The sequence below is a fragment of the Phoenix dactylifera genome, unplaced genomic scaffold (assembly GCF_009389715.1).
Source record: "Phoenix dactylifera cultivar Barhee BC4 unplaced genomic scaffold, palm_55x_up_171113_PBpolish2nd_filt_p 000265F, whole genome shotgun sequence".
NCBI classification, from domain to species: Eukaryota; Viridiplantae; Streptophyta; class Magnoliopsida; order Arecales; family Arecaceae; genus Phoenix; species Phoenix dactylifera.
The window spans coordinates 300,969-324,836 of record NW_024067754.1 but is presented as its reverse complement, the minus strand read 5'-3'; the positions used below and the strand labels follow the sequence as shown (position 1 = coordinate 324,836).

Genomic DNA, 23,868 nt, shown 5'->3' with positions numbered 1-23,868 from the left:
ACGCTTTTAAGCGTCGCGCTTTACCGACGCTTTAAAGCGTCGCGAATTACCATTTGCCAAAAAAATTACCAATTGCGGTCTGCATCTTCTCCTCCCTTCAAAAATACAAACAACCCCCTCGATCAGTACCTTTATTCCATCTGTGCGGAAGGGTTGGGTTTGGCTATATAAACAGTTTTTTTTCCCAGATCTGCCGATGTGGGACTAAAATGAGGTGATTTTTTAGATTCCGACGACGCTTTTGATGACGCTTTTAAGCGTCGTTATTTAACGACGCTAAAAGCGTCGTTATTTAACGACGCAAAAAAGCGTCGTTAAAAGTTCGACGACGCTTTTAAGCGTCGTTATGTTGACGGGAAAATTTTTTTGCCGACGCTTGGAATAAGCATCGGCAAATAAGAGTCGCTAATATCCAAGTTTCTTGTAGTGGTAGTGCTTGGATGCTGTGCTTGCCAAACTTGGTATGTGGAGGTCTGCACGCAAAATCTTCAATCGAGTCCAGTCATATCGGATACATCTTGGAGAATTCGTCTCCATCATCATCCGATGCTGCTGATGCAGTTGGTGGTGAGTTTGATGCAGTTAATAACGTCGAAGATGGTGGATAAGTGGCCTATTTGAATGTGAAATTGGACGATCGTTTGCTACCTGCGAAGGTACGACTAATGTTGGAGGAGGGACGGGCCGTCCTCAGCGCCTTAAATTGCATCCAGTCAGACTGACTCTAATGACGAAGAATCGATGATGATTATAAATTATTATGACAAAGATGTTGAGTTACCCTATGCGCTATGCGACGATTGCAGCGGAAATCACGCACGAGCGCCGTTCATCTCATTAACTTTTATGGATCGTTGAATTTAAAAAAATTTCTAGATTCAATAATCCAGAAGATCTCTTTGAATCCATAAGGGAGAGGAGATTAAAATTAAAAACTTAATTATAAAACTAAAAAACAAAAATCAGAAGTAAAGATCTTATCTTCACCTTTGTGTGGGTAGAAGTTCGCCGCAATCTGATGATCATTGTATAGGTTCTCCTTGTAGCCGCACACGTGTCCGGCCTCTTCAAGTATCTACACAAGAATCTGAAAATCAGAGAATAGGATCTCACTGGGGTGCTAGCTCCTTGCAGAAATCTCTCTTGATTGTCGTAGAAGAAAGGAAGAACAACAGCAACCAATCCTTGCTCTTTGAAGAAGAAGAGGCTTCCTTGCTGTCGTGGAAGAGGTAGAAGGAGAGGAAGAGGAGCCTTAGTGTTAGATGTATGCCCTAGAAGCTAATTTGGCTGATGCATTATTAATTCTAGGACATAGTTTTCTACTTAACTTTATTATTATTGAATAATAAAAGGATATCTTTTTCATTCATATTATTTATATGTCTATGAATCGTCCAAAGAACTAATAAGATGATGATGCATATTCTCAAGAGTTGAGAATTTAAGCCATGTATTATTGGTGATTAATTCTTAAACGCTCCTGATCGATGGATCATCACAAGGATGGTGATCGATCCGATAAGATCAATGCATAGATCGCTTTCCTTATGGATGGACGAGACTCGAGTCCATAGTGTAGGGACACTGAAGCCATACAGCAGGTACTTGTTAGAAAATAAGGGTACCGAGCATGACCAAACAAGAAGTCACTTGGATATCTATCCACTCGTCAGTGACTTGCTTGATGTTGCAGTAGTGTGACTAGTCTTTTGACCTACGGTGCTTCGGCTATTCGCAGTGAGGTTACTGTAGTTTGACTGCACATATACATGGTTTCTAGTCATATGGGTCCTTGTGGTGTAGATTGGCTACAGTAGGTTCACTGTAGGAGTAGGGCATGCACCTATATGGAATCTATCGATCTTGGTAGATAAGGAGTGATCCTATATAATTTATAAGACTAAGTTCGTAAGACCTCGGTCGGGGCAGTATGTATAGTAAAAAAAGAGTTTTCCACTTCTCGAACTTAAGTCGAATAAATCTTGACATATGACAGATGATGGGGTTTGACGAGTTATCCATGACCCTCGTCCTGTAGGGATCCATGATAGAAGAATTGTATCATACGATAACTGCACCTAGAAGTTTATCATTCTATTCTGCTGGGTAGCCACTACATGCTGCTAGGTGTCACTGGTGGATGGTGAGACTTACAGAGATTATCTTGATGATCGATGATCCCTGGTGAGTTGAGTTGAAATTATTCCAACCCATTGAAAGAAGTTTTTAATGATATTGTGATAGAGATTGCAATATATCTCACTACTAGATAGAATAGAACCTATGGGTTCACACACTGACACACATTAGAGGTATTGACCGATCCGATGGTTGAATTATAATTAGGAATCATAAATAATTCATAATTATCAATTTGATTGATAATTAGTGTAACCCACTAAGAGTTAGTGAGTTGAAGAATGAATAATTGCAATTAGATTGTAATTTAATTAAATCAATTGGATTTAAATTAATTGGACTTGATCATATTAAATTAGAATCCTACTTGGAGTAGGATTTCTAAAGTCCTAATTAGATTAGGACTGAAATTTAATAAGTCCAAATTAGATTAGGAGTTCTTAAGTCATAATTAGTTTTAATCTAATTAATCTAATGACTTCTAATTGGATTAGAATTGAAGAGTTCAATTGAGTCATGGTTCAATTGAATCCTAATTGGATTAGGATTTGAAAGGAAAAGAAATAGGTGTGCACCTAATCCTCTTTGGAAGAGGATTAGACCCCTAGCATTCGACCCAACCCTCTCACTTAATTTGATTAAGTGGGGGCTGACTTAAGGGAGGATAGGAAGGAGGGGCGTACGCCCCTCCTTTGCATTTGCGTGAAGAGAAAAGGAGGGGCGTATGCCCCTCCTCTCTTGGAAACGTGGGGATAAGAATGAGCTCCTAAAATTTAGGAGCTTATCCCAATCCGCAAGGGCTTCAAAGAGGAGGGCGTGTGACCCCTCCTCTCATGCTTTTTCCCTTTGAAAAATACGGTAGCAAAGTCCTCCCCTCTTCCTCCTTTCAGCTGCAAGAGAAAAAGGAAGAAAAAGCTTGTGGCGTGGCCTCCTTCCTCCCTTTCTTTGATTCCAACGCAAAAGAAAACAAAATGCTGCAAAGGACTTTTTGTTCTTCTTTATTGAACCATCCTTCTTCTTCCTCCTCCCTTAGGCATTCAAGAGTTGATTCAAAAGGAGGTTATCAGCCATCAAAAGTTTTCTCTGCAAAGGAGCTAGCACTCCGGGGAGATTCAAAGGCTTCGATCGGTTCTCTGCCTCGTATGGATACCTGTAAAGGCCGGACGCGTGTGCGGCTTCAATCGAACCTTCATCAAATACCACGATCATCAGTTTGCGGCGATCATCTATCCGCACAAGTTGAAGATCTGATCTTCTTAATGATGTAAAAAGAATTTAATCCTAATCTATCTACGAACATCAGTTTTAAAATCAGTTCATGCAATGAACGGGATCTCGCGCATGCCTTCCGCTGCGTTCAGAATTTTTCTGAAGTGTGCGAGGGATCCCAACACTTAGCATGGAGGAGGAAGAACTTTAATCATCCCTCACACGCCTCCTCTCCCTCCTTCTTATACTAGGCGTTTAGGGTTTAGTCCATCCTTGGATTAATGCCAAGTGTCCATGGTGCCTTGATCAAGAGGATTAGAATCCTCTTCATGCCGCCCACCCTTGGATGCATGCCATGTGTGATCCTGTGCCATGTGGACTTTGGAGTTCGCATGGTGTGAACACGACTTAAGGCATATTTATCCTACAATGCCATGTGGACTTTAGAGTTCGTATGGTGTGAAAACGACTTAAGGCATATTCCAAGAATATACCCTGATCTAATCAGGGTCTAATGATTTGACCCAATCATGAGCCCAATTCAATTTGGGTCGAACCCAATTTGATTTGGCTCATCAAATCAGCCCAATTGCAGTCCAACTGCAATCAATGCCACTCAATTCTTCTTTCTTTAACTCAATAACACTTAATGGGTTAATTCAATCATCAATAATATTGATAATTGATGCCAATTGTGATTCTAAATCACAATACGACAATCTGACTAATCAAATTCTCTAATGTGTGTGACCCCATGTGGGCACAAATGTAGTGCATCCAAAGCAAGAAATGCAAGAAACTGCAGTGGCAACAGTGTAAGGGTCGACTCATGCTGTTCATGAGTCGACTCCTGAAGAGAAAGGGTCGACTCATGCTGTTAAAGAGTCGACTCCTGAAGAGTAAGGATCGACTCATGCTGTTAAAGAGTCGACTCCTGAAGAGCAAGGGTCAACTCATGCTGTTAAAGAGTCGACCCCTGGTCTGTTTCAGATTTAGGTAGAGACGGAATTTGGTCTTCTACCTGCTTGAGACTCCAAGTACTTGGGTCTTGAGGTGACTAACTATTATTGGGCTAGGTTTAGGCTCAAAGGGAGAGAGAGCATGCAAGTCATGGGTGTACATGGGCTTGGGTTGAGTGCTTTCTCATGTGGTTTAGCCTAGAAAAGTTTTTGGATTTGGGTCATGATTAACCATGTATATATACACTCATGTATATTGTATATGGATGGAATGAAATCAGAGGATACTCCTTTCTCCCTGAAAACCCTATTCTCTTCTCTTCTCTTCCTCTCATGCACATAAGCCACCGTCCCTAAGAACCCTAGGCCATAAGGAAGAAGAGCCTATTTACGCTTGGCTCTTGTTCTCCTCTACCATCAAAGAACCAGTGATCCACGCCTCTAGCAGCGAAGGAAAGTCTCCAGGTGCTGTGGTTTGAGGCGGTCATCTTCTTCTGAAGATTGGGATCAGATCCGTTCGGTCTCCCACACCTCGTAGGTTCTATTCTGTCTGGTAGTGAGATATATTAAGTTTCCATCTCAATATCACTAAAACTCCTTTTAGTGGACTGAAACGATTTCAGTTCTACTCAACAGGATTTACCGATCATCAGATAAATGCCTTCGAGTCTCACAATCTACCAATGACACCTAGTAGTATGTAGAGGCAACCCAGTAGAATGGAATGTATGAACCTCTAGATACAATTAGCATATGATACACTATCTCTATCGTGGATGCCGACAGGACGGAGGTTATGGATAACTCGTCAAACCCCATCGTCTGTCATATGCAAAATTTATTTGACTCTAATTCGAGATTTGGAAAACTCCTTTTCCAAAATACATGACCAGAAATTTAATCGAACTCAGTCTCATAAATCACATAGAATCACTCCTAATCTATCAAGGTCGATAGATCCCTTCTAGATGCACTCCTATTCCTACAGTGAACCTATTGCAGTCAATCTGTACAACAAGGACCCGAATGGCTAGGGCTTATGTGTATGTACTTATCAAACTAAAGCAACCTCACAGTGAATAGCCAAGGCACCGCAAGTCAAAGGACCAATTATACAACTGCAGCATAAGTATGTCATTGACGAGTGGATAGACATCCATGTGACTATTTGCTTTGGTCACGCTCAGTATCCTTGTTCTCTAACAAGCACTTGTACAATCACTCTAGCGTCCCCACATCATGGACTCAAGACTTATCCATCTGACTAAGTGATTCGTACACTAATCTCGTCGGATCGATCACCGTCCTCGTGATGATCCATCGATCAGGAGCATTTAGGAATTAATCACTAATGACACATGCCTCAAATTCTTAATTCTTGAGAATATATGTCATCATCTTATTAATTTCTTGGACGATTCAAAGACACATACAAATATAAATGAAAATAATGTTCAATCTTATTAATAAATAATTAGGGTCAAGTATAAATTTATGTCCTAGATTACAAATATGCATCAGCCACATTAGCTTCAAGGGCATACTTCTAACAATATCCCACTTGCACTAAAGCCAATCAGACATGTATCTAAGCCCCATTTTCTCAATATGGGCATCAGTCTTCTGCTCACTCAGCTGCTTTGTAAATGGGTCCGCCACGTTGTCTGTGGAGTCTACTCTCTGCACCCCTACATACTTCTTTTCGAGGTAGTCGCGTATCAGATGAAATCGTCGCTCGATGTGTTTGGACTTCTGGTGAGACCTCGGCTCCTTAGCCAATGCTATGGCGCCATTGTTATCGCAGTAAAGTGTTATGGCATCTGATGACATGACACCTAGCTCCTCGACAAACTTCTTGTACCAGAATACTTTCTTTGTAGCTTCTGATGCGGCAATGTACTCGACTTCCATGGTAGAATCTGCAATAATCGGTTGTTTGGAACTCTTCCAATTTATCGATCCTCCATTACATAAGAATACATATCTTGATGTAGACTTTCTGTCATCAGGATTAGTCATAAAATCTAAATCAGTGTATCCTTCTATCTTTAACTCAGATCCTTCCTCAAAGACCAAAAATATATCCTTAGTCCTTTTTAAGTACTTAAGGATATTTTTCATAGCTATCTAGTGCTCCTCGTCTAGATTCGACTGATATCTGCTCGTAACACTCAGAGCATGTGCTATATCAGGTCGAGTACACAGTATGGCATACATGAGGCTCCCTATAGCCGAAACATAAGGAATCTTGCTAATGCGCTGAATCTCTTCAGATATATTGGGGCATATCTTCTTGGAGAGATTTATCCCATGCCTAAGGGGTAACAATCTCCTCTTAGAGTTTTCCATGCCGAACCTCTTCAGCACTCTCTCTATGTACATTCTCTGTAATAGTCCAAGCATCCTCATAGATCTATCTCTATAGACTTTAATCCTCAAAATATAGGATGCTTCTCTTAGGTTTTTCATGGAGAACTCCTTAGACAACCATAACTTGACCGATGTGAGCATGTGAATATCATTCCCAATTAGGACGATATCATCCACGTACAATACGAGGAATACTATAGCCCTCCCACTGGCCTTCTTGTACACACTTGGTTTCTCTTCGTTTTTAATGAAATCAAATGATTTGATTACATCATTGAAACAAGTATTCCAACTCCGAGATGCTTGCTTTAGTCCATAGATGAATCTTTGCAGCTTGCAAATCTTGTGATAACCATCACTGGAAGTGAAACCAAAAGGCCGCTTCATATAGATATCTTCCTCAAGATATTCATTTATGAATGTAGTTTTCACATCAATCTGCCATATCTTATAATCATGATATGCTACAATAGTAAGCAACATTTGAATGGACTTCAGCATGGGTACAGGTGAGAAGGTTTTTAGATAGTCAATGCCTTCACGCTGACTATAATCTTTCACCACTAGCCTTGCCTTATAGGTCTCTATCTTTCTATCCAAACTTAATTTTCTCTCATAGATCCATTTACACCCAATAGGTACTATACCTTCTGGTGGATCTACTAAGGTCCAGACTTGGTTGGAATGCATGGAGTCTATCTCTGACTTCATCGCTTCCAGCCATTTCTCGGAATCGATGTCTAACATCGTCTCATTGTAGGTATTAGGATCCTTACAATGATTCTTATTTTCTATGAGGAACACTTCCTCTACTTTCTCTGTAAGTATACCTAAGTACCTTTCAGGAGGACGGAAGATCCTACTAGATCTACGAGGTGAAGTAGGTTCTACATGTACTGGCTCGATATGAATAGGTTCTATAGGCACAGTGGCTCGTTGCTCTTCAGAGACTTTCTCTTTGAGCTCAATATTTCTTCCACTGCCCCTATCAAGGATAAACTGTTTTTCCAAGAAGATAGCATCCCGGCTCACAAACACTTTGTGATCCTCTGAGATGTAGAAATTGTATCCTAACAACTCTTTAGGATATCCAATGAAACGAGCACCAATTGTCTTAGCCTCTAACTTGGCTGCCTGCTGTCGCTTGACTTGGGCCGGATATCTTCAAATCTTGAGAGAACTAAAACTCAATTTTTTACCATGCCATATCTCATACGGTGTGGTAGGAACGGACTTAGAGGGAACTCTATTCAATATATAAATAGCTGTAAGTATAGCATCTCCCCACAGAAATAAGGGTAAGTCAGTGAAGCTCATCATGGACCTGACCATATCCAATAGGGTCTGATTCCTTCTCTCTGACATTCCGTTGAGTTGAGGCGTACCAGGAGGTGTCCATTGTGAAACTATACCATTTTCTATGAGATAATCGCAAAATTCTCTACTAAGGTATTTACCTGCTCGATCTGATCGAAGAATCTTAATGAGTTTTTCTGTCTGTTTTTCTACTTGATATCTGAATTTTTTAAACTTTTCAAATGCTTCAGATTTTTCTCTCGTAAGATAGATATAACCATACCGTAAGAAATCATCGGTGAAAATAATAAAGTAGAAAAATTGACCCCTAGCCTGCACATCGAATGGGCCACACACATCAGTGTGTACTAGGACAAGTATCTCAGTGGACCTTTTCCTATGTCTAACAAAAGATAATTTGGCCATATTTTCTTGAAGGCAGGATTCACAAATTAGATATGACTTAGACGTCAATGAGCCCAAAAGTCCATGTTTCTCCAATTTGTTAAGTCTGTCTTCTTCTATATGACTAAGTCTGAGGTGCTATAAATACCTTTGATTTATCTCATCTATTGATCTTTTGGATCCTATAGTACTCACTGTCTGCTCAGATACATTCACTGATACATCTATATGTAAGTGATAGAGACTATCAATCATGAAACCACGTGCAACCAATTTATTGCTTAAATAAATGGAATAGTAGTCTTTATTGAAATTGAATTCAAAATCTTTTTGTACTAAACAAGATGCAGAAATCAAATTTCTGCTAGCAACAGATACAAAATAACAGTCCCTATGTATCAAACTAAATCCTGACGGTAATTACAGAGGATAGGTGCCTACAGCAACAGCAGCAACTCTTGCTCCATTGTCAATCCGCAGGATTACCGTACCTTCCGTAAGCCTCCTACTTTTCTTTAAATCCTGCATGGTAGTGCACAAGTGAGTACTAGAACCAGAATCTATAACCCAACTGGAAGTAGAAGAAATCGTTAGATTTGTTTTAATAATAAGCAGATCTGACATACCTTCAGAAGGTGTGTCCCCTTATTGCTCTTTATACACTCCATGTAGATAGAATAGTTCCTTGTCCAATGGCCGTCTTCGTTGCAATGGAAACACTTTCTCTTAGGTTCGGCCTTTTTCTTAGGAACTTTCTTCTTCGGCTTCTTCTCGGTCTTCTGCTTCTTTGCAGGCTTCTTCTTCTTTCCAGTAGACTTTCTCTTGGAAGTAGAAGCCAGCTCGGCAGCGAGAACTGTGCTCCTTCAACCTTTCAAGTCTTCCTCAGTTGTTACCAACATATTTAAGAATTCAAGTTTGGTACATTTAATTTTATTTATATGGTAGTTTACAATAAACTGCCCATATAAAGATGGTAGGATTTCAGGATCAAATCCGTTTGCAAATTCTTATGCATGGTCATGCCGAGCTTCTCAAGCTCTTCAAGATCCTTGATCATGGTCAAACCATGGTCATAGACAGACTACCCCTCGCGCATCTTGGCTTTGAAGAGCCGCTTGGGCACTTCAAACCTCGTTGTGCGACTCTATTCACCATACAACTCTTGCGGGTGATCTAACATGTCCTTGGCAGTCTTCATGCTTTCATACTGGCATTGCAATTCGTTAGACATGGATGCTAGAATATAGCACCTAACTTTATTGTCATCATCCAACCATTTAGTATACGTCTCACGCTGGTCATTGGTTGGACGGGCTGGTAACACAGGAAGTTCATGGTCAAGAACATAAGCTATATTTTCGCAACTTAAAACAATCTTTAAGTTGTGGAGCCAATCTTTATAATTAAATCCGGTCAATTTGTTGTTTTCTAGGATTCGAGTTAATGGGTTGGAAGTAGCCATTACTATCTGCAGAGAGTAAAGATTCTAATTAGAATTTTGTACTTGACATTAATTTATTTTTTGGGTCTTTTAAGAACAAATAGGAAAAATTCTCCCACTATTTCCTCGGATCTCTCACACTCTTCTTGTTAGATATATGCCCTAGAAGCCAATCTGGCTGATACATTATTAATTTTGGAACATAGTTTTGTACTTGACTTTATTATTATTGATTAATAAATGGGCATTCTTTTTTATTCATATTGTGTATGTGTCTATGAATCGTCCAAGAAATTAATAAGATGATGATGCATATTCTCAAGAGTTGAGAATTTGAACCATGTATCATTGGTGATTAATTTTTAAATGCTCCTGATCGATGGATCATCACGAGGACAGTGATCGATCCGATGAGATCAGTGCACAGATCGCATTCCTTATGGATGGACGAGACTCGAGTCCATAGTGTATGGATACTGAAGTGATAGTGCAGGTGCTTGTTAGAGAACAAAGGTACTGAGCGTGACCAAACAAGAAGTCACTTGGATGTCTATCCACTCGTCAGTGACTTGCTTGATGTTGCAGTAGTGTGACTGGTCCTTTGACCTGCGGTGCTTCAACTACTCACAGTTGTTAGATGTATGCCCTAGAAGCCAATCTGGCGGACACATTATTAATTCTAGGACATAAATTTGTACTTGACTTTATTATTATTGAATAATAAATGGGCATTCTTTTCATTCATATTGTTTATGTGTCTATGAATCGTCCAAGGAATTAATAAGATGATGATACATATTCTCAAGAGTTGAGAATTTGAGCCATGTATCATTGGTGATTAATTTCTAAATGCTCTTGATCAATGGATCATTACGAGGACGGTGATCGATCCGATCAGTGCACAGATCACTTTCCTTATGGATGGACGAGATTCGAGTCCACAGTGTAAGGACACTGAAGTGATAGTGCAGGTGCTTGTTAGAGAACAAGGGTACTGAGCGTGACCAAGACAAGAAATCACTTGGATGTCTATCCAGTCGTCAGTGACTTGCTTGATGTTGCAGTAGTGTGACTGGTCCTTTGACCTGCGGTGCTTCGGCTATTCACAGTGAGGTTATTGTAGTTTGACTGCACATATACATGGTCTCTAGTCATATGGGTCCTTGTTGTGTAGATTGGCTGCAATAGGTTCACTGTAGGAGTAGGGTATGCACTTACATGGAATCTATCGACCTTGATAGATGAGAAGTGATCCTATATGATTTATTAGACTGAGTTCTAAGACCTTGGCCAGGGCAGTAATATAAAGTGGAGAAAGAGTTTTCCACTATCGAACTCAAGTCGAATAAATCTAGACATATGACAGACAACGGGGTTTGACGAGTTATCCATGACCTCCGGTCTGTAGGGATCCACGATAGAAGGACTGTATCATACGATAACTGCACCTAGAGGTTCATCATTCTATTCTGCTGGGTAGCCACTACATACTGCTAGGTGTCACTGGTGGATGGTGAGACTCACAGGGATCATCTCGATGGTCGATAATTCCTGATGAGTTGAGTTGGAATTGTTTCAACTCATTGAAAGGAGTTTTCAATGATATTGTGATAGAGATTGCAATATATCTCACTACTAGTCAGAATAGAACCTATGGGGTCACACACATTAGAAGTATTGACCGATCCGATGGTTGAATTGTGATTAAGAATCACATATGATCAATTAGATTGATAAATTGAAAACCCGCTAAGAGTTAGTGGTTAGAAGAAGGAATAATTGCAATCAGATTGCAATTTAATTTAATTAATTGGATTTAATTAATTGGACTTGATCATGAGTCCTACTTGGAGTGGGATTCATGAAGTCCTAATTGGATTAGGATTTCAAATTAAATTAGAGTCCTACTTGGAATAGGATTTCTAAAGTTCTAATTATCTTAGGGCTGAAATTTGAACAAGTCCTAATTAGATTGAAATTTTCTCAAGTCCTAATTAATTTTAATTTTAATCTAATTAATTAAATGACTCCTAATTGGATTAGGATTGAAGAGTTCAATAGAGTCATGGTTCAATTAAATCCTAAATAGATTAGGATAAGGAGGAAATTGAAATGGGTTCATACAAGTCCTATTTTGACTAGGATTGGACTCATGCACTAGACCCAAATTAAATCACCCATTAATTTGATTAAGTGGCAGATTTAAATGGATAAGAGGGAGGGGAATATGCCCCTCTCACTACAAGAAAAAGGAGCTTTGGCGACGCTTTTTGAGGCTTTTACCGACGCTTATAAGCGTCGGTAATTTTCTTCCCGACGCTTTTAAAAGCGTCACCAAAGCGTCGGCTATGTCGGAGTGGAAAAAAAATTACTGACGCGTTTGAAAAGCATCGCTAAAGGTTATTTTTAGCGACGCTTTTAAGCGTCGCTAAAGCTTCAATTAGCGACGCTTTAAAGCGTCGTCATAAATTGTTTTTATGAAAAAAAAAATATAAAAATACCCAAGAAAACCTTGCTGTCCCCTGTAAAAAAAAAAGAAAAAAGAACGGTTTCCTCGTTGCAGAGGAACTCCTCGCTGCACGCCCGTTCCAAATCGACGGCGTCAAGGGGCAAACCGACGGAATATTCTCCTCCGCCGACTCCTCCATCTCCGGAGACCTCTCCTTCTTGATCGGCCTCATCTCACCTTCCTTCGCCTCCTCCGCCGCGGCCGGCGCCCTCTTCCTCTTCCCCGCCGTCGCGAGCGGCGGTGGAGGGGGCGGGATGCAGCGGCCGGAGCTGCCGATCTCGTTGGGGAAGTTGAGGATTGCCTTGCAGCCGCGCATCTGGAAAGCGGCGCGGTCGTAGGCCTTCGCGGCCTCGACGGCGGTGTCGAAAGTCCCGAGCCATATCCTGGATCCCCGCCGGTTGGGATCCCGGATCTCCGCCGCGAACTTGCCCCACGGCCGCTGCCGCACCCCCCGGTACCGCCGCCCGTCGTTGTGCTCCGCCGGCCCTACGGCTGCTGCCGCCTCCGTCCACTCGATCTCGAACTTTCGGACCGGGGGTAGGGAGATGGTGAGCGACGGGAGGCAGAGGTCGGAGGCCTGCTGCGAGTCGCCGCCGAACCGGATCATGGGGTCGACCGGCTCGGCGAAGCGGTAAGCTTCCAGCACTCCGTAGGGATCGATGCGGCCGCTGCCAGAGAAGGGCTGGGTGGTGTCAAGGTAGTCGGAGACGGCGATGCCGTGGGGGGCGGAGGGCGGGGGAAGAGGGGAGAGGGGTAGGTCTCCGAGGAGATGCTCGCGGATCAGGTCGAGGGTGGAGTCATCGTCGACGATGGACGCCATGATAAGAATCCGGCAAAGCAAGAAGAGAGATAAGATAGAAGAGCCAATATTGATAAAAAGAGATTTGTAAGGGAGGGGGTTTGAGGGATCGGGAGAGGGGAGGGATTGACACGGTGCTTCTCTGCTCTCCTTGCTCATCTCGGCTAGCTTCTACTTGTTTCTTCTTGGAGAAAGCGGGCAAAAACAAGCACAATACCCCGCATTTGAAGTTTTCTTCCGCTCGAGGATCAAGCTCTTCAGAGTCCTTACACTTGCAGAGGAACTCCATTTTCAGGCAGCTTCATGCCGGGACTTCTAAGAATGTCGAACTCATCTGATGGCGCAGAAGATCTCCCCTCACCACAAGACTTGTGGATCGCTGGCGAGCCAAGGAGTGGAAAGCAGGGTGGGGCTGTTTGTGCTGGAATTCTCCATTTCTTGAAGCTCTTCGTTGCAGCTGAACCAGATTGTGGCGACGAGAACGCTGAAATAGGAAGACTGCAGCTGATGACTTTAGGCTTTCGGAGCAGCGGCAGAGTCAGTGGTGATTGTGGCAGATGATCTCCCACCTTTGCAGGGGGAGGGGGCGAGCGGCGGAGAGAGAAGGGGAGGGGGGCGCCGTTGGGAGGAAAAATATCGGGAGGAATTTGCAGGGAGGAGGGGATAATGGCCTCCGACGACGCTTTCTAAAGCGTCGTTGGGAGGAAAAAATTAAAAAAAAATGATTTTTGCTTCCGCCGACGCTTAAAAGCGTCGGCCCAAGCCACGGGTTGCGACGACGCTTATAAGCGTCGGCAGAAGCCAGACTTCCAAAAAAAATTACCGACGCTTCTACTTAGCGTCGGCAGACAAAAGTCGGAAAAGCTCCTTCTTCTTGTAGTGTCTCTTTGAGCAATGCATGGGAGAAAAAGGAGGGGCGCACGCCCCTCCTACGTGGCATAAAATAGAGATAAGGATGAGCTCCTAAAAAATAGGAGCTCATCTTTATCCCTTTGCATTTCAAAAGGGAGAGGTGATTTCGGCCAGCATTTTTTATGCTTTTCTTGGGCATTTCGGCAGCACCTCTCTTCCCTTCATTCCTCCTTCCAGCCGCAAGAGAAAAGGGAGAAAAAGAAAGGGTGGTGGCGCCTTCTTCTTCCTCTTTCTTGGGTCTAGCGCATGAGAAAAGAAAAAGGCTGCAAGGGCTTTGTTTTTGTTCCTTGATCCATCCTTCTTCTACCTCCTCCCTTTTGGCATTCAAGAGTTGATAGTAAAGGGAGGATATCAGCCATCCATAGCCATCTCTGCAAGGGAGCTAGCACCCCGGTGAGATCCAAAGGCTTCGATCGAGTCAGTACTTCGTGTGGATACCCGTAGAGGCCGGACGCGTGTGCGGCTTCCACTGAGCCTTGATCAAATACCACGTAAATCAGATTTGCGGAGACCATCTACCCATACAAGGTGAAGATCTGATCTTCTTAATGATTTTAAAATGGTTTAAAATAATTTAATTCTAATCTATCTACAAACGAAAGATTTTAAAATAGGTTTATGCGATGAACGGATCCCGCATATGTTTTTTCGCTGCAATCTGAAAATTATTTGGAAATTTTCATGGCATATGAGGGATGTTAACAATAGTGAGGTTATTGTAGTTTGACTACACATATACATGGTCTTTAGACATATGGGTCCTTCTAGTGTAGATTGGTTGTAGTAGGTTCACTGTAGGAGTAGGGTATGCACCTATAAGAAATCTATCGATCTTGATAGATGAGGAGTGGTCCTATGTGATTTATGAGACTGAGTTCGTAAGACCTCGCCCGAGGCAGTACGTACTGTGGAGAAAGAATTTTTTACTTTCGAACTTAAGTCGAATAAATCTAGACATATGACAGACGACGAGGTTTGACGAGTTATCCATGACCTCCGTTCTATAAGAATCTACGATAGAAGGACTGTATCATATGATAACTGTACCTAGAAGTTCATCATTCTATTCTGCTGGGTAGCCACTACATGTTGCTAGGTGTCACTGATGGATGGTGAGACTTACAGAGACCATCTTGATAGTCGATGATCCCTGGTGAGTTGAGTTTGAATTGTTCCAACCCATTGAAAGGAGTTTTCAATGATATTGTGATAGAAATCGTAATATATCTCACTACAAGACAGAATAGAACCTATGGGATCACACACATTAGAGGTATTGAACGATCCGATGGTTGAATTGTGATTAGAAATCACAAATAATCAATTTGATTAATAATTGGTTAATCCGCTAAGAGTTAGTAAGTTGAAGAAGAAATCATTACAATCAGATTGCAATTTAATATAATTGATTGGATTTAATTAATTGGACTTGATCATATTAGACATGAATCCTAGTTGGAGTAGGATTCTTAGAGTCTTAATTGGATTAGGATTCCAAATTAAATTAGAGTCCTATTTGAGGTAGGATTTTTAGAGTCCTAATTGGTTAGGACTGAAATTTTAACAAGTCCTAATTAGATTAGGATTTCTTAAGTCCTAATTAATTTAATCTAATTAATCTAATGACTTCTAATTGGATTAGGATTGAAGAATTCAATTGAGTCATGGTTCAATTAAATCCTAATTAGATTAGGATTTGAATGAAAGATAGATTGAGTTCACCTAATCCTTTTTAGAAAAGAATTGGGCTCCAATCTATGTGGCTAAACCCACCCCACTTAATATGATTAAGTGGGGCGTGGGATTGGAGGAGAGAAGAGGGAGGGGCCTTGCTTGCGTGAAGAGAAAAGGAGGGGCGTACGCCCCTCCTCTCTTTGAATTAAAAGGGATAAGGATGAGCTCCTAAAATTTAGGAGCTCATCCCTATCCGCTAGGGATTCAAAAGGAGGAGGCGTGTGACCCCTCTTCACAATGGTTTTTCCTTGGCTATCATGGTAGCAAACCCCCTTCCTCATTCCTCTTTTCAGCCGCAAGAAAGAAGGGAAAAAGAAGCTTGTGGCGTGGGCCTCCTTCCTCCCTTCTTTGGTTCCAACGCAAAGGAAAAGAAAAGGCTGCGTGGCCTTTAGATCTTCTTCCATTGAACCAACCTTCTTCTTCCTTGTCCCTTCGGCCTTCAAGAATTGATTCAAAGGGAGGTTATCAGCCATCCAAAGCCATCTCTGCAAGGGAGTTAGCATCTCGGGGAGGTACGAGAGCTTCGATTGGTCCTCTACCTCGTGTGGATATCTGTAGAGGCCGAACGCATGTACGGCTTCAATCGAACCTCCATCAAATACCACGATCATCAGTTTGCGGTGATCATTTACCCGCACAAGGTGAAGATATGATCTTCTTAATGATGTAAAAAGAATTTAATCCTAATCTATCTACGAACATCATTTTAAAAATAAGTTCATGCGATGAACGGGATCTCGTGTATGTCTTTCGTTGCACGCAGAATTTTTCTGGAATTTTCTGCAACGTGCGAGGGATCCTAACACCCCTAGTAGAGAAATGAAAACCTGCGACTTTAAGTTTCAAGTGGGGTGCTGCGGTTCCACCAATTGATATGTCACCTCACCTAATAGTTATTGGCGACACATAAACGATGAGTGTACAACTCTTGTACGTGCTTCATAAGCAAATTACAGCCAATCAGTCTCTAAGTCATAAGGGCATCACCTAACAGTTATTGGCCCTGTTCCTTAGTTAAGTCAGACCCGCCATATTTTCCGTAGAAGTAAAGTCATCATTTGGTCATTACCTAACAGTTATTGGGCTCAACCCCATCTTTACCCCCACAACATCTCATGTCATATAGAAAGGTCTAGTCCTCCGATGCAACTTGCTCACTGTATCCAGCCAAGACAAATCAACGCCGGAAAGACGTTAGCAGCTATACTATGGTGGAAGACCAATAAACTTAATATTGGGTAATCTAGTCTTAGTGATTCCAACTTTGAGCTTTTCATAGGAGGTAATCGATCAATTAGCCAGGTAAGCAGGTGAGAGGCTTCCCTCACTCAGAGAGTAGGATCCTAATTAAATAACTACATTTAATGCTTTTCTAGACACCAATTAGATCAATTAATCAAATATAGCTAGCTCAATGTATTGTTCACTCTCGACTGATTGAGGAGGTTTGAGGTCTCATGGGTTTACATCTAATATAAATAATCTACCCCACTCAGCTCACATTCGCATCTCATGCATATAAAGCTCATTGTAGGCAGATATCAATTAATGCCAAAAGCAATAATTAAAAGCTGTAAATTTAAACTGGTGATGATCATGGATCTGGTTTGGGTCATATTACAAACGCATATACGTCAATCGGTTAGATCATCTTCAACTCTTGATCCAATCCAGAGTATCCTTGATTCGATCCTGATCAATACCTTGATCCATCGCCATCATTCACTCAGATCGTGCCACGCATCTTATGATTGTACATCGATCAACCGTTGATGTACATCAATCACAGATTACAACCCAGAAATAATAATTAATATTACAACCCTTTTATGAGACACACAGGCCCCTCAAATACATCAAATTAGATGTGCGCAGGCATCTAAAATTTAAAGATTACATGACATTACAGAACATCACGGGTATTTACAATTTGATACCAAAAAGGGTTCGATTTATTAATCATCACCACATGTATCTCATGCATGAAAGTTTCAGATCTGTATTTTTAATTCATAATGCTATCCTCTGAAATTCAGATTATGCAATACTTGATTTTAAACATTGCAATCTCATTGCAATTCTAAAAACAATATTGCAAGATTAAAGAAAATAAAATCTGCATGCTGAAAATTTCAGCAATCTGAAATTTCAGCATGCAGAAAATTTCAGCAAACATTAAAATTAAAAATAAGATCTAATTATGACTTAATCAAACTTTTAAATCTTAATCATGCTCCCAAAAATGTGGCTCTGATACCACTGTTGAGTTACCCCATGCACGATGCGACGATCGCAACGAAAACCATGCACGGGCATCGTTCATCTCATGAACTTGCCACGGATCGTTGAATTTAAATTTTTTTCCGGATTCAATAATCCAGAAGATCTCTTTGAATCCATAAGGGAGAGGAGATTAAGATTAAAAAATTGATTACAAAACCAAAAAACAAAAATCAAAAGTAAAGATCTCATCTTCATCTTTGTGTAGGTAGAAGCTCGCCGCAATCTGATGATCGTTGTATAGGTTCTCCTTATAGCCGCACATGTATCCGGTCTCTTCAAGTATCCACATGAGGATCTGAAAATCAGAGAATAGGATCTCACCGGAGTGCTAGCTCCTTGCAGAGATCTCTCCTGATTGTCATAGAAGAAAGAAAGAAGAACAGCAACCAATCCTTGCTCCTTGAAGAAGAAACTCTTTCTTCTTCTTCTACCTTGCTTGCTTGTGTTGGAAGAGGAGAAAGAGAGGCTTCCTTGCTGTCGTGGAAGAGGAAGAAGGAGAGGAAGAGGGGCCTTGGCGTGGAGGAGGAAGAGCTCTAATCATCCCTCACATGCCTCCCCTCCCTCCTTCTTATACTAGGCATTTAGGGTTTAGTCCATCCTTGGATTAATGCCAAGTGTCCATGGTGCCTTGATCAAGAGGATTAGAATCCTCTTCATGCCGCCCACCTTTGGATGCATGCCATGTGTGATCCTGTGCCATGTGGACTTTGGAGTCCACATGGTGTGAACACGACTTAAGGCATATTTATCCTACAATGCCATGGGACCTTAGAGTCCGCATGGTGTGAACACGACTTAAGGCATATTCCAAGCATATATCCTGATCTAATCAGGATCTAATGATTTGACCCAATCATGAGCCCAATTCAATTTGGGTCGAACCCAATTTGATTTGGCTCATCAAATCAGCCCAATTACAATCCAATTACAATCAATTCTACTCAATTCTTCTTCCTTTAACTCACTAACACTTAGTGAGTTAATTCAATCACCAATCATATTGATAATTGGCACCAATTGTGATTTCTAATCACAATACGATAATCTGACTAATCAAAATCACTAATGTGTGTAACTCCGTAGGTTCTATTCTGTCTGGTAGTGAGATATATTGAGATTTTCATCTCAATATTACTGAAACTCCTTTCAGTAGACTGAAACGATTTTAGTTCTACTCATCAAGGTTTACCGATCATCAGATAAATGCCTTCGAGTCTCACAATCCACCAGTGACACCTAACAGTATATAGTGGCAATCCAGTAGAACGGAATGTATGAAACTCTAGGTGTAGTTAGCATATGATACAGTTCCTCTATCATGGATCCCGACAGGATGGAGGTTATGGATAACTCGTCAAACCCCATCGTCTGTCATATGCAAGATTTATTTGACTCTAGTTCGAGATTTGGAAAACTCTTTTTTTCAAAATATATGGCCAGAAATTTAATCGAACTCAATCTCATAAATCATATAGAATCACTCCTAATCTATCTAGATCGATAGATCCCTTCTAGATGCACTCTTATTCCTAAAGTGAACCTACTACAGCCAATTTGTACGACAAGGACCCGAATGGCTAAGGCCCATATGTATGTACTCGTCAAACTACAGCAACCTCACAGTGAATAGCCAAGGCACCGTAGGTCAAATGACCAGACATATAACTGCAGCATAAGTATGTCATTGACGAGTGGATAGACATCCATGTGACTACTTGCTTTGGTCACGCTCAGTACATTTGTTCTCTAACAAGCACTTGCACAATCCTCCAGTGTCCCCACACCGTGGATTCAAGACTCATCCATCTGACTAAGTGATCTGTGCACTAATCTCGTCAGATTGATCACCATCCTCGTGATGATCCATCAATCATGAGTATTTAGGAATTAATCACTAATGACACATGCCTCAAATTCTCAACTCTTAAGAATATGTATTATCATCTTATTAATTCTTTGGACGAATCATGGACACATATAAACATGAATGAAATAATGCCCAATCTTATTAATAAATAATAAGGGTCAAGTACAAATTTATGTTCCAGATTATAAATATACGTCAACCACATTAGCTTCTAGAGCATACTTCTAACAAAAGAGTCATGAGTCTGATCATGACAGCAAGCTAATTTATGCAGGAAGTGGAAGGTCATCTTGTTTAACAGAAATTATTTTAGAAGACCTAGATTATGTTTAAACTCTTTTCAGATGATGGTTCATTAATAAAATTTTAAAATTGTATCTAAACGCAACCATGCATCCACGAAAAGATTTCTGGAGAAAAAAATCATGAAATATTAGTGTATTATGAGTGTCTCGTATGTTATTGCTATAAAAAATTGAATATCTTTATGTTAAAAATCCAGTTCCAAAACTGGGTTCTCTTAGTTCGCAAAGAGTTTCCCAACATCAACTAGAAGGAAGAGATTGTAATAGTTCTACTAATTTCAATATCAACGACATCTACGTTAGGAGTAATGCTACTAAATTCTTCTGCACTGAAGATATCTAGAGCAATGGTGCCTTCTTTTTTTGATTGAAAACAATAGTGCTTTCGATGTATGACATGTCTTGCTCTAGCAACAATCAATATATTGATTTTTTTTAAAAAAAGGTTAGATCTGGCGGCTACATATTCACCCTCGGTGGCACTGCTTGTTTGGAAGATGGCCTGGAGTTGTCTGTCCACCTGGGAAGTACTGGCTCGGAGGGGGTGAGCATCACCCCAAATTGTGGGGTTTGCTAGGCGGTAGAGGAGCCCATACTCCACGTCCTATTCGATTGCCAACGTGCTGCTCAGATTTGGGAGTGTGCTTCAGCTTCTTCTGATTTGTGCCGAGGATAGGCGTCGGTCGAGGATTTTCTAATCTTCTTAGCATAGTCCTCTTGGAGGTCCAACCAGCAAAAGCAGTGGACCGGCTTATCTAACTTATCACTGCTGGCTAGATAGAATCTCTTCGAGGATAGAGGTACACATCCAAGAGTAGTGGTGGATAGGGCCTTACTTCATGCGGCAGAGGTCTTTAACATCACTGCGTCGGCGTCCCTTGGGTTGGCTAGGAAAATCTGGGGCTCTCACTCCACTCATGTGGCGTCCAAGATTATTCTCATCTCCTAGGAGCCCCCACCTCTTGGTTTTCTGAAGGTGAACTTAGACGGCAGTGTCACAACGGGTGGATGCTGCGAAGCCGGATTTGTCATCAGAGATCAACAGGCTAGATTAGTGGTGGCCGGGGGCCGGCGCATCTTTGACCAGACTATTATCGGGGCCGAGGTCAGAGTTGCTTAGGAGGGCGTCTCCTATGCAAGACGAGTGCTGGGTGCGGGCTGCATTATTCTTGAGAGGGATGCCGCCACGGTGATTGAGGGCATTCAGAATCTCAAGCAGTTTGCCTGGAGGATGCGGCTGCTCTATGATATTCGTGGTCTTTTAGGTGAATGCACTGCCTTCCGGGCCTCTACTGTGTATAGGGAGGCCAACTGTGCTGTGGATTGGGTGGCTTTTTATGCGGCCCACTACTCCGGTAACGTCATCTGCGAGGGACACGACTTTGTACCATCTTCCTTGCATTTCCTGCTTCTTTCTGACTTTATGGGCTACACTTACACATGGTGTATGTGAGTCGCCGATGTAGCAAAAAAAAAAAAAGAAATAAAAAGAAAAAAGAAAAGAAGGTTAGATCATCATACTGACACTACAGGGAAAGTCGGTTTTACCGACGCTTTTTTGCCGACGCTTTTTACAAGCGTCGGCAATTTTCGGTCTAACGTCTAAATGTGGCGACGCTTGTAAAAAGCGTCGGAAAAAAAACGACGCTAATACGTGTTGGTGTAATCGCAGGCCTAAGACGATGCTAAAAAGCGTCGTCGGAAGCCAACGACCCAAAATTTATTGCGTGTCCAACGAGCCCCACCTCCCCCTTCGTCCTTTCCGTCTATAATATCTTCTCCGAGAAGCTATAGTCCACAGAGAGAAAGAGAGAGAGAGAGAATGGAGCTCCAAAACCTTCGCAATGGCGACCCTCCGAGCCCCGAGCTCGCAGAACCCAACCATGGCGAACACCACCTCGACCCTCCCCTCTCCCCCCTGTGTTTCCCCTCAGACGATGTCGACAGCTCCTGCTCCACTCCCTACGTCAGCGCCCCCTCCAGCCCCGGCCGGCAGATGTGGCAGGAGCTGTGGGGCGCCCAGGCGATGGCGTTGACGCTGGCCTGGTGGCCCTCTCCTTCGAGCACCCCTACCCCCCCCCCACCAAGACCATGTTCGTCCCCGACCGCGACTGCCTCCGCCCCGATCTCCTCGCCACCTCTGCCGACTTCCTCCGCATCTAGCGCATATCGTCGAATGACGAAGGCGGCGGTGACGACAACAGCAAGAAGAACAACTCCTCCTCCAAGTCCTCCTCGTCGTCGCGTGTTGAGCTCCGATCCCTCCTCAACGGCAACCGGAACTCCGAGTTCTGCGATCCCCTAACCTCCTTCGACTGGAACGAGGGGGAGCCGCGCCGCGTGGGCACCTCGTCCATCGACACCACCTGCACCATCTGGGACATCGAGCGCGAGGCCGTCGACACCCAGCTCATCGCCCACGACAAGGAGGTCTACGACATCGCCTGGGGCGGCGTCGGCGTCTTCGCCTCCGTCTCCGCCGACGGCTCCGTCCGCATCTTCAACCTTCGCGATAAGGAGCACTCCACCATCATCTACGAGTCGGCCGACCCCCCCAACACCCCCCTCGTCCGCCTTGGCTGGAACAAGCAAGACCCCCGCTACATGGCCACCATCATCATGGACTCCGCCAAGGTCGTCGTCCTCGACATCCGCTTCCCCACCCTCCCCGTCGTCGAGCTCCACCGCCACTAGGCCAGCGTCACCCGCCGGAAATGGCCGCGAGGGGGCGGGATCTGAAGCTCCGGAGCCGATCGATTCGCCGGAGGGATCTGAGGGATGCGATGAAGGAGGCGGAGAGGAAATTGGGGAGGAATCGAGGCTCTGATTCAAAATATTTTTTAAAATATTTTTTTTAAAAAAAATGTTTATAACGACGCTTTAAAGCGTCGGCGAAAACCCAAAACTGGTTTGGGCTTTCCTGACACTTTAAAGCGTCGGCGAATGTTGTTTTTGCCGACGCGTTTATTAGCGTCGGGAAATCCCTGTTTTTACCGACGCTTTCTCTTAGCGTCGGCAAAAACCGGACCCACGCCCACCTGCCCGACGTCTGACCCACGCTTCCGGGTGCGTGGGCTGGAAATTCACCGACGCTTAAAAGCGTCGGTAGAGACTAAAAAAACCGTCGGGAGATATCCTTTCTTTTGTAGTGTGATTTGCTAGCTGAGCTTCTCATAGTACAATAAAATTTTAGCAGCCATTATGCTGATACCACAATCAGTTAATAGAAGCCACAAGATATAATAACTCTATGTAATGGTGAATAAAGAAATAAAGAAGAGAAACCAATCAGCCATGTTCCCCTCCTTTCTTTTTCCGTACAAGCATGGGCTTTAAGCTGAAATTAGAGTCTGGATACAATTCTAATTTCTAAGAGCCAGAAACACGGGATCTGAAAACTCCAACATACAAACTAGATATGTCACAGTGGAAAGAGAAAACTGCAACACAGCCGCATCATCTCAGGCTTAAAGCTGAATTTTCCCCAACTTTGATGTTCAACGCTGTCATTGTTGTAACTTTGTTTCACGTAGCAATTCTCATTTTTTGAACTATCACTCCGGTAATGTTAAAGGTATATATTATTTGAATAGCCTTGGTTCAAAAGCAATATAGTTCGTAACTGCGAATTAGAAGGAAT

The 23,868-nt window shown here is 42.5% G+C and overlaps 1 protein-coding gene and 1 pseudogene across 1 annotated transcript; one reads left to right on the top strand and one right to left on the bottom strand.

Moving 5' to 3' along the window:
• Nucleotides 1-9,522: 9,522 nt before the first annotated feature.
• Nucleotides 9,523-13,148, bottom strand: LOC120105346 (ethylene-responsive transcription factor ERF107-like). The gene is made up of 2 exons (XM_039117712.1): nucleotides 12,435-13,148; nucleotides 9,523-9,585 (listed from the first exon to the last, which is right to left on the bottom strand). The coding sequence occupies exons 1-2, from the start codon at nucleotides 13,146-13,148 to the stop codon at nucleotides 9,523-9,525; spliced, it is 777 nt and encodes a 258-aa protein (XP_038973640.1).
• Nucleotides 13,149-13,448: 300 nt separating this feature from the next.
• LOC120105345 lies at nucleotides 13,449-22,922 on the top strand (annotated as a pseudogene).
• The last annotated feature ends 946 nt before the right edge of the window (nucleotides 22,923-23,868 follow it).

Bases quoted from the DNA above. Each gene is read 5' to 3' on its own strand.
- LOC120105346 (XM_039117712.1), bottom strand. From the start codon at position 13,148: ATGGCGTCCATCGTCGACGATGACTCCACCCTCGACCTGATCCGCGAG. The intron at 9,586-12,434 runs GTTTGCCCCTTG...TTGCAATGCCAG, and splicing joins CGGAGGAGAATATTCCGTCG to TATGAAAGCATGAAGACTGC.